Below are 15,120 nucleotides of genomic sequence, written 5' to 3'. Positions count from 1 at the left end.
ACTTAAAAATGTCATAACTTTCTTTTTTTACATCCGATTTCGATAAAATTTGCAGCGTTATGTTTGTTTGATTTTTCTCTATCGATTCAAATCAACAATTTTCTGGGGTGGACTTGACCTTTTAAGAAAGAAGCTGATTTCCTTTAAAATGTGAGATGTGGGGGCTTTGTTGTCCCGGTGATTCCACCTGTATGTTCTTTTTTTTTAAAGTGTATTAATTGCATTTGCATGTGCATGTACGTAGTCTATACAGTTGACTTGTATGGCGCTATTGTTTGTGTAGACAATACAATATCCAGGACTTTTACATGTACTAATGTTACATGTACATGCAGCATAGTGCTCAGATCTTCAGATAGATCTAGCGATAGAATTTTAGCGCTTACATGTACAGTATATTGAATCTTTTTCATTATCCGTTTTCATACATGTGACTCCAGATGGAAATCTGCTCTCGAACTTTAGTTTAAGCAGAATAGCATACTTGTATTATAATCAGAACTGAATTGTAATTCTCATACTCTGTATTTAAATGCCTCTTGTTATATCATCGGAGGTGCTGATGTTGAAGCAATAAAGAAGTTGGAGCTGAATTTCTTTGGCTAGTTTTTTGTTTGCAATGTTCAGCGATTTCCTATGCACCCTGTTGTGCATGTGGTACATGTTCATAGGACCCAGACAGCATAGGCATACCGGTATTGCTCTTTGCATGCATGCAGATTATTTGCTCCGAGTAGGTCTATGATCTTTGCCTTCATCATGTCAATACATGTAGCCATCCAGGTCTGTTTGGGCCTCGGGGTTCTGTTCTTGTTAGAATACAATTCTGATACAATGACCTTTCTCTCTCTCTCTCACACAAATGTTGTCTCTGTAAGTGTAATGCAGTATTAATGTTCTATATGTAGGCCTACAGTAAAGTAGTAAACATGAAGACCTTATATGTTTCTACATGTATGTAGGTAAACAGAAAGATGCTGTCAGTGCCTTGTATGTTAATGACTGAAAAAATGAAAAGAATAGATATGTGATTCTCCTTAAATAGATAATAATAATAATAATAGTAATAGTAATAATAATAGTAGTAATGATAATAATAATGATGATAATAATACATGAGACTTGTTTAGAGCACTTTCCATCTTGATTAGATTAGATCAGCCTGATTGCATATCTACTACTCCTGCTGCTGCTGCTGCCCAGGGGGGTCACTTCCATTGACGAGTGGATACCAGTCGCGACCAAAGAAACGTGTAAAAAGGATCTCTTTTTCAAGATTGGGCACATTACGTACGTAAAGTAATAAGAGTGTAAAAAACATTAAAATACTGAAAAAAAGTATATTTCGCTAGGAAAGCTCTGTGTTTACGGTCAAATATTCGATGTTATAAAAAGACAAATGCTTTATAAAGGATGTACTTTTTGCCCCAACATTACGTGTTTAGGGTCCGATATGAGCGAGGTGTGGGAGAACGGGCTGTACTAAAACCAATGTAAGTAAAGGTAAAGCCGACTTCCATGATCACGTCTGTCACTGTGACATAATAAAAATATCGCTGTACTTGTTTAGGGGGTCAATTCATGGAATAGTTGTCAACGGTACCGTTTTGTTTCCAATACTTGTTAAGCATAGGGTTTCACATGCCAATACTTGTTAAGGGGTACTTTTTCAGAATATGGAAAATATTTGTTTAGGGTGCTTTTCGAAACGCCATGGTCAATGGAAGTGCCCCCCCCCCCAATGCTGCTACATACTGCTAGTGCTACAACTACTACTGCTACTAGGCCTATACTAGTATTACTATATTACTACAGTGTACTATGACTACTGTAGGGACAGTGATTTTCCGTTTCAAAAAATTGCCTTTTCCGTTTTAGAAAATCGTAAATTCCGTTTCAGCATGTCAGAAAACGGAAATTCTGTTTCCCCATAGACTTTGTGTACATTAAAAAGTGACAATTCCGTTTACCCATTGAATAGCAATATCACAACACTCGCCCTGGTCAAAATTTGTATCTGCCACTGTACCAACAACGCAAATGAATCCGCTTTAATCGGATCTATGCAGCTACACAAAATGTTTTGACAAACACATTTAACATGAATACATCCTCACCTTTCACATTATTAGCATTATTTCACACTTAAATGAAATTTCATCGATAATTTTGGGGGTTTTTTTTTGGACATCGTTTTCAGCAGTCAACGATTTTCGCCTATCCGCCATTTTGGATTTCAAGATCTCGATATTGTGCGCTGTTACATCTTCAAACGTAGAGGGCAGCAACACACGACCTTGTTGTTCAAATGATGTGTGCATGTGAATGTTTTTTAAAAGCCCAACCCTGCCCGGCGCTCGGCCGGATACGGGGACGGGCGAGGGGTACGGTCGAGTGATGAAGTCGAGTGCAGTCACGATGTGTGAATTGTTATGATTGTAGCGAAGTGAGATCGTGTTTTCTGGGGTTTTGTGGCCATTTAATATTCATATTTTGTAGAGATTTTGGAGTAATTTCTGTCGCTGTTCTGTGTATTTTGAGGAAAAATATGTTTTCTGTGATTTTCCGTTTGAAATGCCACTTTCCGTTTCAAAAGGCCCTTTCCGTGAATTCCGTCCGTTTTCCGCGATCGCGGAAAATCACTGTCCCTACTACTATCCCTTCCTCCTACTACTACATGTACATGGGTTTATTTCCAATTGGTCTAATGCCAATTCGTCTAATTACCAACTCGTCTACTCTCATTTGGTCTCTCATCAATTTGTCCACTATCCACATGGTCTAAGTGCCATTTCATCCACTCACCATTTCATATATTAACCAGTTGGTCCATTAGATATTTAGTCCATAAACCATTTGGTCTAATTGGATTGGATAAGTGTTAACTGGGCGAAATAAATGTAAAGAAAATGGGTATTAGACGAAATGGCCATAGATGAAGTGGTGATAAGACAAAGTGATTATTCTACCAAATGGTTGTGAGAAGAACTGTTGGACGGAATGGCATTAGAATGACTAAAGGTAGACCATGTGATGAGTGGACAAGTTGGCAATGGACGAATCGGCAGTTTACCACCACCACCACCACCACCACCACCACCACCACCACCACCACCACTACTACTACTACTTACTACTACTACTTCTACTACTACTACTACTACTACTACTACTACTACTACTACTACTACTACTACTACTACTACTACTACTACTACTACTCCTATTACTACTACTTCTACTACTGCTACTCCTACTACTCCTACTACTACTACTACTACTACTACTACTACTACTACTACTACTACTACTACTACTACTACTACTACTACTACTACTACTACTACTACTACTACTACATGTACTTATACTACTACTACTACTACTACTACTACTACTACTACTACTACTACTACTACTACTACTACTACTACTTCTGCTGCTTCTACTGCTATACTACTATGACTACTACTACAACTACTTCTACTACTACTACTACTACTACTACTACTACTGCTACTACTACTACTACTACTACTACTATAACTTCTACTACTGCTGCTGCTGCTGCTATTACTATTTGGTAGTACTACTACTTATAAAATCTTTTCCAAGAGAGGCATAATACATATAGTTAATTTGATATACATACAGAAGCAAATACATGTACATTACTTCAGTGCAATTTTTAAAAGCCTTTCAACATTTTAAAGTCCCTTTACAGTATTCTTCAAGCAGTATACCCTGTGAAGTATGTTTGAAATGTCTCTTTTTTCGGCAGGGATCCACATTTTGCAGTGATTCTGTGTGCGTTGGCAGGAAACTGGCCATATTGGCGCCCGAGTATAATATCCTCTGTAATTTGTGGTACAGCCTCTGTGGGGCTAATGGGAAATGTATAGCTAGGCAACAAACTGTCAAGATAATACAGGATCAAGGCTGATAGAGGATCCGAGAGTTATAGCCTTATGTATTCTGTAACATGTCCGTGTGAAGAATGTATTTCTGTAAGAAGGAAGTCATACTGACATACATTTGGTGGATTTTTCTCCACTTCATGATCTCCTGAATACAAGTGCATGTGTGTAATGTATGTACATTATCATATATTCTAGTACAGTATTCTAAAATAGGCCGAGGTCTGCCTTAACTTAAAGAATATATTTGGTATCAAATGCCAATGTTAGTTTGATTTTAGTCATTAACTACCACGTAAATTATAAATATTCCCTTCTTTCTTGACTCTGAGAGATCTATTTCTTGAATTTGATTTCGATATACACGTTGGCCTGTATGGGAGTCTGGGACAAGATGACAATCTAATCTTGTAAATTTACGTGGGATTGTCATTTCTGCAGGCATGTATATCTTTTGGATTCATCAGAATCTCTGATGTAGACCTATGCTTTTAAGCTCCTTTTTGAAAAAAAAAATTGAATAAAGTCTTGGATGAATTTTAGGGTATTGCCGTTGAGCGTTTGTTCTTTAAAATTGTCACTAAAAATACTCAATAGCAATAGGACACACAAATGTTTGGCCCAAATACTTCAGCCCCTTTAAGCCATAGCTTGAATATAAGGGCATCTTAGAAATAATTATTTGAATCGAACCCTTCTCCTATAATAGTCTTAACATTTTCCATATAGATATACTAGAATTTGAAAACCTCAATTATTGATTCAATCTTTTCCACAAGAGTAGCTTCCCTTTAAAGATACAGCTATCGTTTAGATTATATTCAGACATTTTTTTTTGCAAGATGGCATGAGCCAGTAAAATGCAAATTCTAGTCATTAAACTAAGAGGGTTGTAAAGTTCACCCCTTGACTCATCATGACATGCAGATCCTTGCCTAAATTCCTTCCCTCCAGGGTCAACCTATGTATGAACAGATTGTGCCTTCAATGTACTCCTTGTGCAAAACATGTCGTCAGGATAAAGAACAGGTATATTTCAGCAGACATTTTATAAGACACTCCTTCTATATATGTACATGTAGTACATGTATATTGTCTAAAATGTCAGGATATACAACATATGTCTGTGTGCAGTATTGTGCCTACATTTACAGTGGTTATACTTTTTACCCATTTGTAGTTTTAGGCATGTATCGTTGAATGGAATTGTTTGTATTGGTATAATTTCAGCCTTCGACTGAAGAATAAAGTAAAATCATTAGAAAATGGTGAATATGAAAATACAATCTAGAAAGCCAGATTTAATGATAATGATATTTAAAAAAAGATTTGCACAGTATGAAAACACCATGGCTTGCTTTGAAAAAACTCTTTAGATATATGCAGAAGAAGACAGAAGGAAAGATAAAATATGGATATTTTAATGTAATCAGGAGGTGGTTTCAAACCGCCTCGATCACAAGAATCCCCGTTAAATTACGAGAACATTTTTAGGCTAAAAAATACCCGTTAATTATTCCTGCATTCAGACCGCCCCGAAACATACACTTCGGGATAAATTCCTGAAGTTAGGAGCATGCGCAGTATGGTCTAATAAGCAGGCAAGGCGCGAGATTCAAAACTACTAGCCCAGCAGCCACCCACGGCGCCGCACCCAACGACACGCTGGGCTAAAAGTTCCCGTAATTTGCTTTCACATCGCCAAAATACCTGCGACCTTGGAAAAATCCCCGCGAAAGTTCTCGTAATTTCGCCAAGTACCTACTATTTAGCGGGTATTTTCTTTCGGGGAAATTACGCGTAGTTTGCTTTCACATTACCAAAATACCTGGTATTTTCTGATCGGGGTAAATTTCCCGATCAGAGAATACCTGGAACTGACGAACTTCGAGGCAGTCTGAAACCACCTAGGGAAAAAATAAAATAGGGTCCAGGGAGGTTTTGCCCCCAAAGTGCTTGAAAGATTCCCAGGAAATCCCCCATTCACTGCAATGCTACATGTAAAGTTTATCTTTTTTTGTTGCATATTTAGGCAGTACCGTATGGGCACTAGTATTCAACCCGGCATAATTCAAAGATTTTGACATATTCCCCAAAATATTTAGAAATAGGGAATTTACCTTAATTTCATACCTTTGTTATTTCCAGGGTAATCTATCGTCGGTATTTTCTTTATCAATCTGTCGACTGTATGCGCGGAGGATCGAATTATGCGGCGATGGCCTTTTGCACTGAATGGCACTAGTATTCAACCTAGTGAGGATTGAAAGCAAATTTCAAAAGGGTTTAGATTGCTAAATTAGATCTAGATCTATGGAAGTCTCTGGCTTTGATTAATTCCCTGTTTGATCTCATCTCAAATGGTCTAGTCCATAGTCGGATGGGACAAGGGCAGATTGAAAGACAGGGCCATCTTTCATCACTAGGTTGAATACTAGTATCGACGGATTGAATACTAGTACCAAAACCGTCGCCGTAAAATTCGATCGCCTGCGCACGCAGTTGACGGTTGAAGAAAAAAATAACGGGAAAAGAATAACCAGCATTTGCTCTTGGAATAAGACAGGTCTGAAATTCAGGTAAATTCCATATTTCTGTATATTTGAAGAAACTCTCCAAACGGGTTGAATACTAGTGCCCTTACGGTAGTTGGTGAAAGAAGCACTGCAAAATTGAAAAAAAAAAATTGGCCTGATTGTAATGAAGGGGCATTCACATTTAATGGAAGGGCCTGCAGGTGAAGTTATTGGAATAAAGGTGGGTATTTCATTGCTTTATAAAATGATTCTAAAAATGAATGAGATAGAAATACTGTAGGGAGAAGGGTAATTACTGTGCTTAATTGGCTTATCTTGAACAGGGATAACGTGGCAAAGTTTGAAACTCGAGATCAGAGAAAATGAAGACAGTTCAGGGGGGGGAAAAAAAATTTAAGCTACATTTTGAACAATAAGGGATAGACAATTATGAAAAGTAGAATGAAAATAAGCGAAGGAGAAAGGAAGGAGACCGGATAAAGAAAAGGATCAAGAAAGGAGGAGAAAGCAGGAGAGGCATGTGAGGAGGGATATCTGACTATGAAGAGAGAGAGAGAGAGAGAGAGGAGTAAGTAATATAGGACATGAATAAATTGAACCTTACTGTTATTCCAATTTGATTTGAATGAAGAGGCTGTAAAAAGCCTGGTGAAAAGAGCCAGGGTTGTGTTTTGTTTACCCTGTACCTGTGACCCTATGTGACCCTACATACTTTCCGTGATATTGACCATGAAGATGGAATGAAGCAAGTTGTTCTGCTATGAAAGGTCTTTCTGCCGCTAGTCTGTTGGATCAGGCATATTTGTAACTAATAAAAAAAAAGAGATGTCAACACCTTACTAACTTTGGAAAGTTGAAGAGATGCATTTATTTAAAATTGAATTACAACGTACGAATTCTCTGAGTATTACAAGGTTAAGTACTTTCTGAAGATGTATGAAAAGGGAATAAATATTCAAGGGTATGCCACTTATTGAAATAAATAATTGATCGTGAACGAGCTCTGCTGCTGATGTGTGACTGTATCAGGGGAAAAGTTTCGAGGGGGCTTGGGCGATTTCGTCCTCGTAATGATCAAGAGAGCCCCAGAAAATCCTCATTCACTGCAATGTTAAAGCTTATCCAATGTTCCAGATTTTGGGAGCAGATTGTGAAAAGTAGCCTGCGTTTATTTTCTGGACTGTTCAGTGTAATGTTTTGCTCCTACGCAAACATTGTCCACATACATTATACAGTATACTTGACGTGTGAAATTTGTATACATGTAGGCCTTCCTAGAAATCCTATATAATTCTCAGTATTTTGGCTTACTTTTGCCCATACATATCATTCCAAGTCTTGATATTCCCCAAGTACAGACAAGGTTCAAGGCTTTCCAAACACTCAGTTCCCATTGGTCCTCTCTCATTGAAATCAAAACAGGTTTACTGCATACATATATATGTAGAATGGTGCGATGGTGTACATGAAAGGGGCAGAGAGACAGAGTTCTAAGTAAAAAATGGAACTCTCCTCATATGACCCTGTCTGGCACTTGTTCAGGAACCCTGTATTCACGCTGACTGCCTCTCTCTCTCCCTCACTCGGCGGCGGCGGCGAGCTTGGCTTTCATCCATTTTGAGTTGGATTTTTCTCTCTATTTCATGCATTACTTCTCATGACAGCGTACCTCTTGCACATATATAATGCCACTGGGTACACATGTACATTTTTGACAATCTCAGGTTTGGTTTTTGTTTGATCAACTCATCGAAGGAATGCAATGGGAAAATCATCTACTTCAGAGAAAACTGCTCGGGGTGAGTATAGTGACATGTACAGAGAGAGAGAGAGAGAGTATTAGTCAACTTTGATCTTGCGGCATTGAGTATTTGTGACAGATATATGGGGGCCCAGTGCACAGGGAATTTGTCTAGTACCTCTGCTTTAGTATCAATGATGGCATGCAAAAGCCCTAATGTATGCCAGAATATGGTTTCATTATTTTCATGTTTTAAAACGCTGTCATGTTGCATATGTGTGTACGCTAATGTACGTCAAATATGCGTGTAAGTCCATTATGGATAAACCCTGATTATACATGTAATATGTACATACATGTATTCAAAGCATAAATTATTCATTTGTAAACAAAACCTGATAGTTGCTTGGTATGTACATGTACATGTATGTATGTTGGGTTACATGAAGATGCTACATGTACATGTAAATGTACATGTAGGCCTACTTGGTTGGTATACATACGTGTAGCTCTAGCTATGCTTGTATTTTGTTTTTGTTTATTTTCCTATCGTTTTCCATCTGTAATCAAAGGTGAAATATATTTTGAAAAAAGTCCAATGTTGATAGATTTTCCATCTGTAATCAAAGGTGAAATATATTTTGAAAAAAGTCCAATGTTGATAGATTTCAAAATCCCAACAAAATTTATTCAATAAGTTCCCAACAACCACAGCACAAACGTAAACACAATGTGGTATAATCATAAAAAAGGATGCACTTCTGCAGATGTACTTCAGTGCATGTACATTACACAGCATCAGAACTTACTATCACTTGGAAATATTCTAATATACATCTACATCTAAAGATGGGAGTTGCTGCTACCCTGTTTGGCGTTCAACGATTAAAGGGATAGAGCCTCGTCGATCTGGCGCTGCACAGCGGCTGCCGGGCCCACGATCAATTGGGCAAAGCAAATTTTCGGACTATTTCATTTCATGTCTATTTCGAACAATAAATTATGGATTTTCATTTTCTCATTTTTTTACATGTATTACTATTAGTGTAGTGAGACAAATTGGTGGGAGGAGTCAATTCAGCAATTAAAAAGAAGTGGATTTTAGAATCGATATCTGTCATATTTTCAGAATGATTTAATCTCTGAAATTCATCAGAATGGAGGATATTAGAAAGGGTGGGGAGCGTTGCCAATCGTAATCTATAACATGTCAATGTTTGTGTGTCCATAGACTTGTAAAAGCTGTGATGAAAGGCATTCATGGCATTGATGCACCTCATTGCCAAGTATATTTTACTGTTGTCACGTCATATGTAATTGACATGCTCCAGTATAAATTCTCTAAATTTATACACCAAGTGTGAATGAAAATAAAGATTTTTTTTTTCAAATGTACAAATTTATTCCTATGTTGTGCAGGGCCGTATGAATTTTAATTTGAAATTTACATTTGCTACTGGTCAATTGAAAATAAGATACAAATGTCAGAAGCTCCTCCTATTTTCCAAGGTCGCAGGTATATGAGAACTTCCCTGGCCCAGCGTGTAGTTGGGTGCGGTCGCCGTGGGTGGCCGCTGAGCTAGCGATTTTGAATCTCGCGCCTTGCCTGCTTATTGGACCATATTGGGCATGCTTGTACATGTAACTTCGAGAACTTAAAAAGGATATTCTTGAGGACGTTGTGAATGCGGAAAATAATTATTGGGTATTTTAAGGCTTTAAAAGGTTCTCGTAATTAAACGGGTACTCTGGTGATTCAAGGGTGTCTAAATACGCCTAGTATAGACCAGTGCTTCAGTAAAGCCCCCAGCACACTTATTCGGAATCAGCAGGAATGAAGCAGAAGCTAGAACGAAAAAAATATTCCAAAATCTGGAAATTTTTGGGAGGAACTTATGAATTCACCAAACTGGAGTTGAAATTCAGTAAATTGACCAGGTGAATCATCATACACTAGTCAAAATGAACCGCAATGGAGTCAGATTGATAATTCGTGCTACATTCTTGGACATTCTAGGCGCTTTCTAAATATTCTGACTGCATTCTGAGTGCTTTCGAAATATTTTTGTCATTTCTTTTGGCCGTCCCGAAGGTTTTGGTCATGTTCAAAACATTCGAGGGGTATTTTCGAATGGTGTTCGAAGTATATTTAAATGACCAACTGGTGGTCGAACAATAGTCCTTTCATTCCGGCCAATTCTGCTTGATTCGGAATAAGTGTGATGGGGGCCTAAGCCCAGTCACATCTTTCAGATTGTGCAGTCAAAACATTTATTTCAATGTGTCGTAATGCATTGTTGTAACATTAGGCATCGCTGCCACATACCAATTGTAACAGCCTCTGTTAGAGCATCGCTAACAACGTTGCTGTGCGGTAGTTTGTAGCTGGCCCTTGTGTCAAATGACCTTTGCATTAAGATCAGGCAGAGGAGCCTAATGAATAGCAATCATTTCTCTTTTGAAAAGTGAATACTTCCACCCAAATCAACAATAGACTTCTCTCATAAGGAATTCCAATAAAATGGAAGCATCTGGAGACATGCTGTTCTATAATTGCGATATTGTACAAAATGTACATTTTCTTACAGTGTTGCATGTTTACACTTTGGCCTCCATGTAAAATTATAGGCCTATATTCAAATCAAAGGTCATCTTGAAATGACCACACATTGATATTATTATACAAATTATGATTTAATATACAGGTTGATTTGTGGATATTCATAAGCAACAAATAACAGTTCATCTTGAAAGGTACTTCTGGGCAAGCTGAAAAAAAGAAGGATATGATGAGTGAAGCTACACTGTACAAATATATTGCGGCAGTCATCCAAACCGTTGTATCGTGATACAACAGTGCGAAACACATTTCAGAGAAAATCTCAGAAACTAAAATAAATTGCTGCCTAGAAATTTACTTATACTTTAGGATTTGTATTACCTGCAAAAATCTCAAAATCATTTTTTAAAACCAAAATTGACTGATATGACGGTTTGGACGAACACCGACAATATGTAGGCTACATGCCTTTGTCATTGATTCACGGTAATAGCATCCTTTGTCCTGATTGGAGTGAAGCAGTGAAACTCATGTGTGAATGTTGATTAGGAAGCCAATCTACATAAGTGCTATTCAGTTAGTTACACTTGCTGAGCTTTCTTTGTGTCTAGTCCCACCTACACCTGCCTGTGTGTGGCTATTAAATCTACATACTGTTATCATTTATAGGCCTATAGTGCTTTGCCATGTCCTACCTAGGCTAAATGTACATACCTCTTATAAATAATACCCTTCCCGATCACTAATACTTGTTGATAAACATCGATGTATATTAAAGCACTATTAGTATGTTTAAAACTTGGTTTTATTTTGCAAAAGCAAATATATTTAAAATCCTTGAGATTTTTTTTCCATATTTAAAAAAGTACAGTATTGGGTAAATTTTTCGAATTAATAGGCTACAGTATTTGTGTGAAAGAAAAAAATAAGTGTAGACTTGTGGTGGGAAAATACTGGCATATCTTTAATTTCAATCTGTACTAGTTATTAGGCCTAGATGTAATACATGTAAGTTGATAATTAATTCAATTCAGAGCCAAGTATAATTGATTTAGAAGTAAACATTTCTTTCACTTGTTTTGAAGTCTTGATATCAATATTACCAGTAAAAATATCAATTTTACCATACTTGTCTTGTAGGCACCATTGTACATGTGTGTGGTTGACTTACATTTAGCTATTAAACACATCTATCTAGGCCTTTTTTCTCGTTTGAAGTTAATCAATGCTGTTTGTGTTTTTACATGTTTTTTTTTTATACTTCAAAATAATTACCGGTAAATGACCTACATTTATTGTTTTAACGCAAGTAACGGGAATACATGTATTCCTCTTGGTGTGTGTTGTCTCCTGTGACTTCTTAGCGTTGAAAATGATACATGTATATAGCCTATATCATAACATGTATATCAAGGGGGTGGCTTGTCGCTCTATCTGCAGGCACTTGAAGTCATGTACATCATCCTTTATTTTCTCATGATTTCTTCCATGAAACCTGCTCGGTGTGCAGCAACGTCTTTGTTGAACAAAAGCGTGTTGGGTTTGGTGAGCTTGCCAGACTACCCACTAATGTTATTAATTGGTGGTGTCCAAGCGTTTGCTCCTTTTTATCCATCTCCCCTGCATGAATATTTCACGCAGCAGCCGCATACTGAGAGAGAAAGGGAGCATCATGCATAATACACTACTGCCTATGAGCAGGCATGTACATGTATGTACTGTAGAGCGGTGAATCCCAAGTTGCCCGCGCTAGCATGCATGTATGCCGGCCCTTCGTGTACGTACGCACTCTGCATTTGCACAGTTTGCGTGTTGCTCCACTCCACACCATATTCACACATTGTACCAGTCTATTCGGTCGACTGTGTGCCCAAATTATTTGGTTCTTTGTTACTTGCATCAGGTTGTGTTTATCCTTCCTTTTCATGTCCATTTTTAATCTAGAATATCTTTATAGTTGATTCCTCTATCTCCCCTTCCCCACTTCAGTACCTTTAATCACAGATTCTTTGAAAACTCGCAAAGCATAATAGCACATGAAAGTATATGTATAGGCCAAGATATTTTGATAATTTTGGTGAATATGTAGCCTACAATGTATGTCATTCAAATCTGGAGGGCATGTGTGGGGGGGGGGGGGTAGCAGGCATTGCCATTACAATTATATGTAGGACACCATACTTTTTTTCTGTATTGTACTTCTTAAAGGACAAGTCCACCCCAGAAAAATATTGATTTGAATAAATAAAGAAAATAAAACAAGCATTATGCTGAAAATTTCATCAAAATCGGATGTAAAATAAGAAACTTATGACATTTTAAATTTTCACTTAATTTCTTACAAAACAGTGATATGCACAACTCAGTGACATGCAAATGAGACAGTCGATGATGTCCCTCACTATTTCTTTTGTTTTTTATTGTTTGAATAATACAATATTTCATTTTTTACAGATTTGACAATAAAGACCAACTCGATTGAACCATATAGAATTAAACTATGCTAATTGCACATGTTCAGGGAGGAATTAATCTTTATTTCACACGACAACAGGGAGAAAATTTGAATATTTCATATAATAAAATACAAAAGAAATAGTGAGTGAGTGATGTCATCAGTCTCCTCATTTGCATACCGACAAGGACGTGAATATAACTGTTTCGTGAAATCAAGAGAAACTTTAAAATGTCATAACTTTCTTATTTTACATCCAATTTTGATGAAATTTTCAGTGTTATGCTTGTTGGATTTTCTCTTTTTATTCGAATCAACTTTTTGTTGGGGTGGACTTTTCCTTTAATTTCTTTCAGTGAATTGGAAAATGAATGGATTAATTTATAAATTTATGTATATGCTTAGGAATTACTTATTTACTGGTACCTTGATGTATTATTTATGAAGTTATTATGATGTATCATTTATGAAATTTATGAAGCCAGTTTATATTTGTATTCACCGGAAAAAGAAATAAAAGAATACTTTAAAACAAAAAAATGACTTTCCAAGATAACTCAAACAGCAGGATGTTATCTATTTACTTCTTATAACATACATGTCCACATACATTTAATTTAATACAATTAAGATTAAAAGGCGTGCCATCAACAACAAATAGACAATTCACACTTCGTGCTTGTCCATGTATAATAGACATGAACATGTAATTATCACTGTATTTTTTGTGTAAACACGTTGGTAGTGATTATTGGTACTTCCTTATTGGCAGCTGTAATGACAACAGTCGTAACCATGGCAATCGCCATAAACACATAACCAGATTGTCCTTGCGTTTGTTGGTAATGTGGGGGCTTACTATTAGAAGTATTTTGAGATAAACTATGGAATATTATTTAAACAAATACATAGTAGCTCAAAGTATTTTGAATATCTTCACAGATAAGAGAATTCACTAATTCTTTTTCATGGTTCCAGGGGGGTGATCATTCATGATACATGTACATTGGAAAAGATGGCTTACACTTCACGTGTATTTCTCTGATAACATTATTACCATAAAGTACACGTACGGTGTTGACATGCAAAGCAAATCTTGAAAAAAGTAGAGAGACTATTTTGAGATACATGACATGTATGTTGGTACATAATTATACAGGGCTGTCAACTTTGGTGAATACTCGATAGGAGAAAGCAAACTACTTAGGAAGATATTATACATCAATACAGGTTTCTAAAAATCTTCTAAAAAATGAAAAAGAGGTGTAAATTAGCAAACACCTAAGAGTCATCTTACAAGGAGAGGTCATCAAATTTTACACAGACGAGAAGGTTAAGGATGCCGGGGGGGGGGGGCAGGGGGGGTATTGCTCAGTGGATTTTTTTTTTTTCATTTGTCAGGAATCTCCTGTCATGCTCCCAAGAAGATTGTTATTATGTCTAGAGGGAGACTGTAGTCTGTACCTCCCCCCATGTAGGAGGATTGATGGCTAATACAGTGTGATAAGGAATTGAATTGAATTATAGCACTAATACTATGACAGTTATGAGAATTTTAATTATAAGGTACACATTGTACTCATACAAATATATACAGACCTTCATATATACGGCAAATATTTATATAAAAAAACAGTAAACACGACAAGAAATAAAATATTTAGTTAGGATTTCTCACATTTGGGCAATAGCTGTATTTTGGGAGCTATTTCTTTCATTTGAAGAGCTTCTTAATTATGCAGATTTTTTGTAATTGTACCATACATGTTCATGTACAATTTTTACATGTAGAATATTGATGTACTGAATGTTCATGAATCTTGAATATAGTTTATGCCCGATCTTTGGGCAACCCCAGAAAAGGTGGTCACCCCAAAGCATTGCTATTTGGGGGATTTTTGGGGCATTGA

The 15,120-nt window shown here is 36.8% G+C and overlaps 1 protein-coding gene across 1 annotated transcript in view; it reads left to right on the top strand.

Moving 5' to 3' along the window:
• Positions 1 to 7,869: 7,869 nt before the first annotated feature.
• Positions 7,870 to 15,120, top strand: part of LOC129264393 (F-box only protein 11-like) — a 51,416-nt gene continuing 44,165 nt past the window's right edge. The window contains exon 1 of the mRNA XM_064102726.1: positions 7,870 to 8,253. Within this exon, the coding sequence (XP_063958796.1) occupies positions 8,217 to 8,253 (37 nt within the window). The 5' untranslated portion in view covers positions 7,870 to 8,216. The remainder of the gene's footprint in view (positions 8,254 to 15,120) is intronic.

Source organism: Lytechinus pictus, chromosome 7 (genome assembly GCF_037042905.1).
Source record: "Lytechinus pictus isolate F3 Inbred chromosome 7, Lp3.0, whole genome shotgun sequence".
In the NCBI taxonomy this organism is placed as follows: Eukaryota; Metazoa; Echinodermata; class Echinoidea; order Temnopleuroida; family Toxopneustidae; genus Lytechinus; species Lytechinus pictus.
Note: the sequence above shows the minus strand (reverse complement) of the source record. Positions and strands in the feature narration are given on the sequence as shown.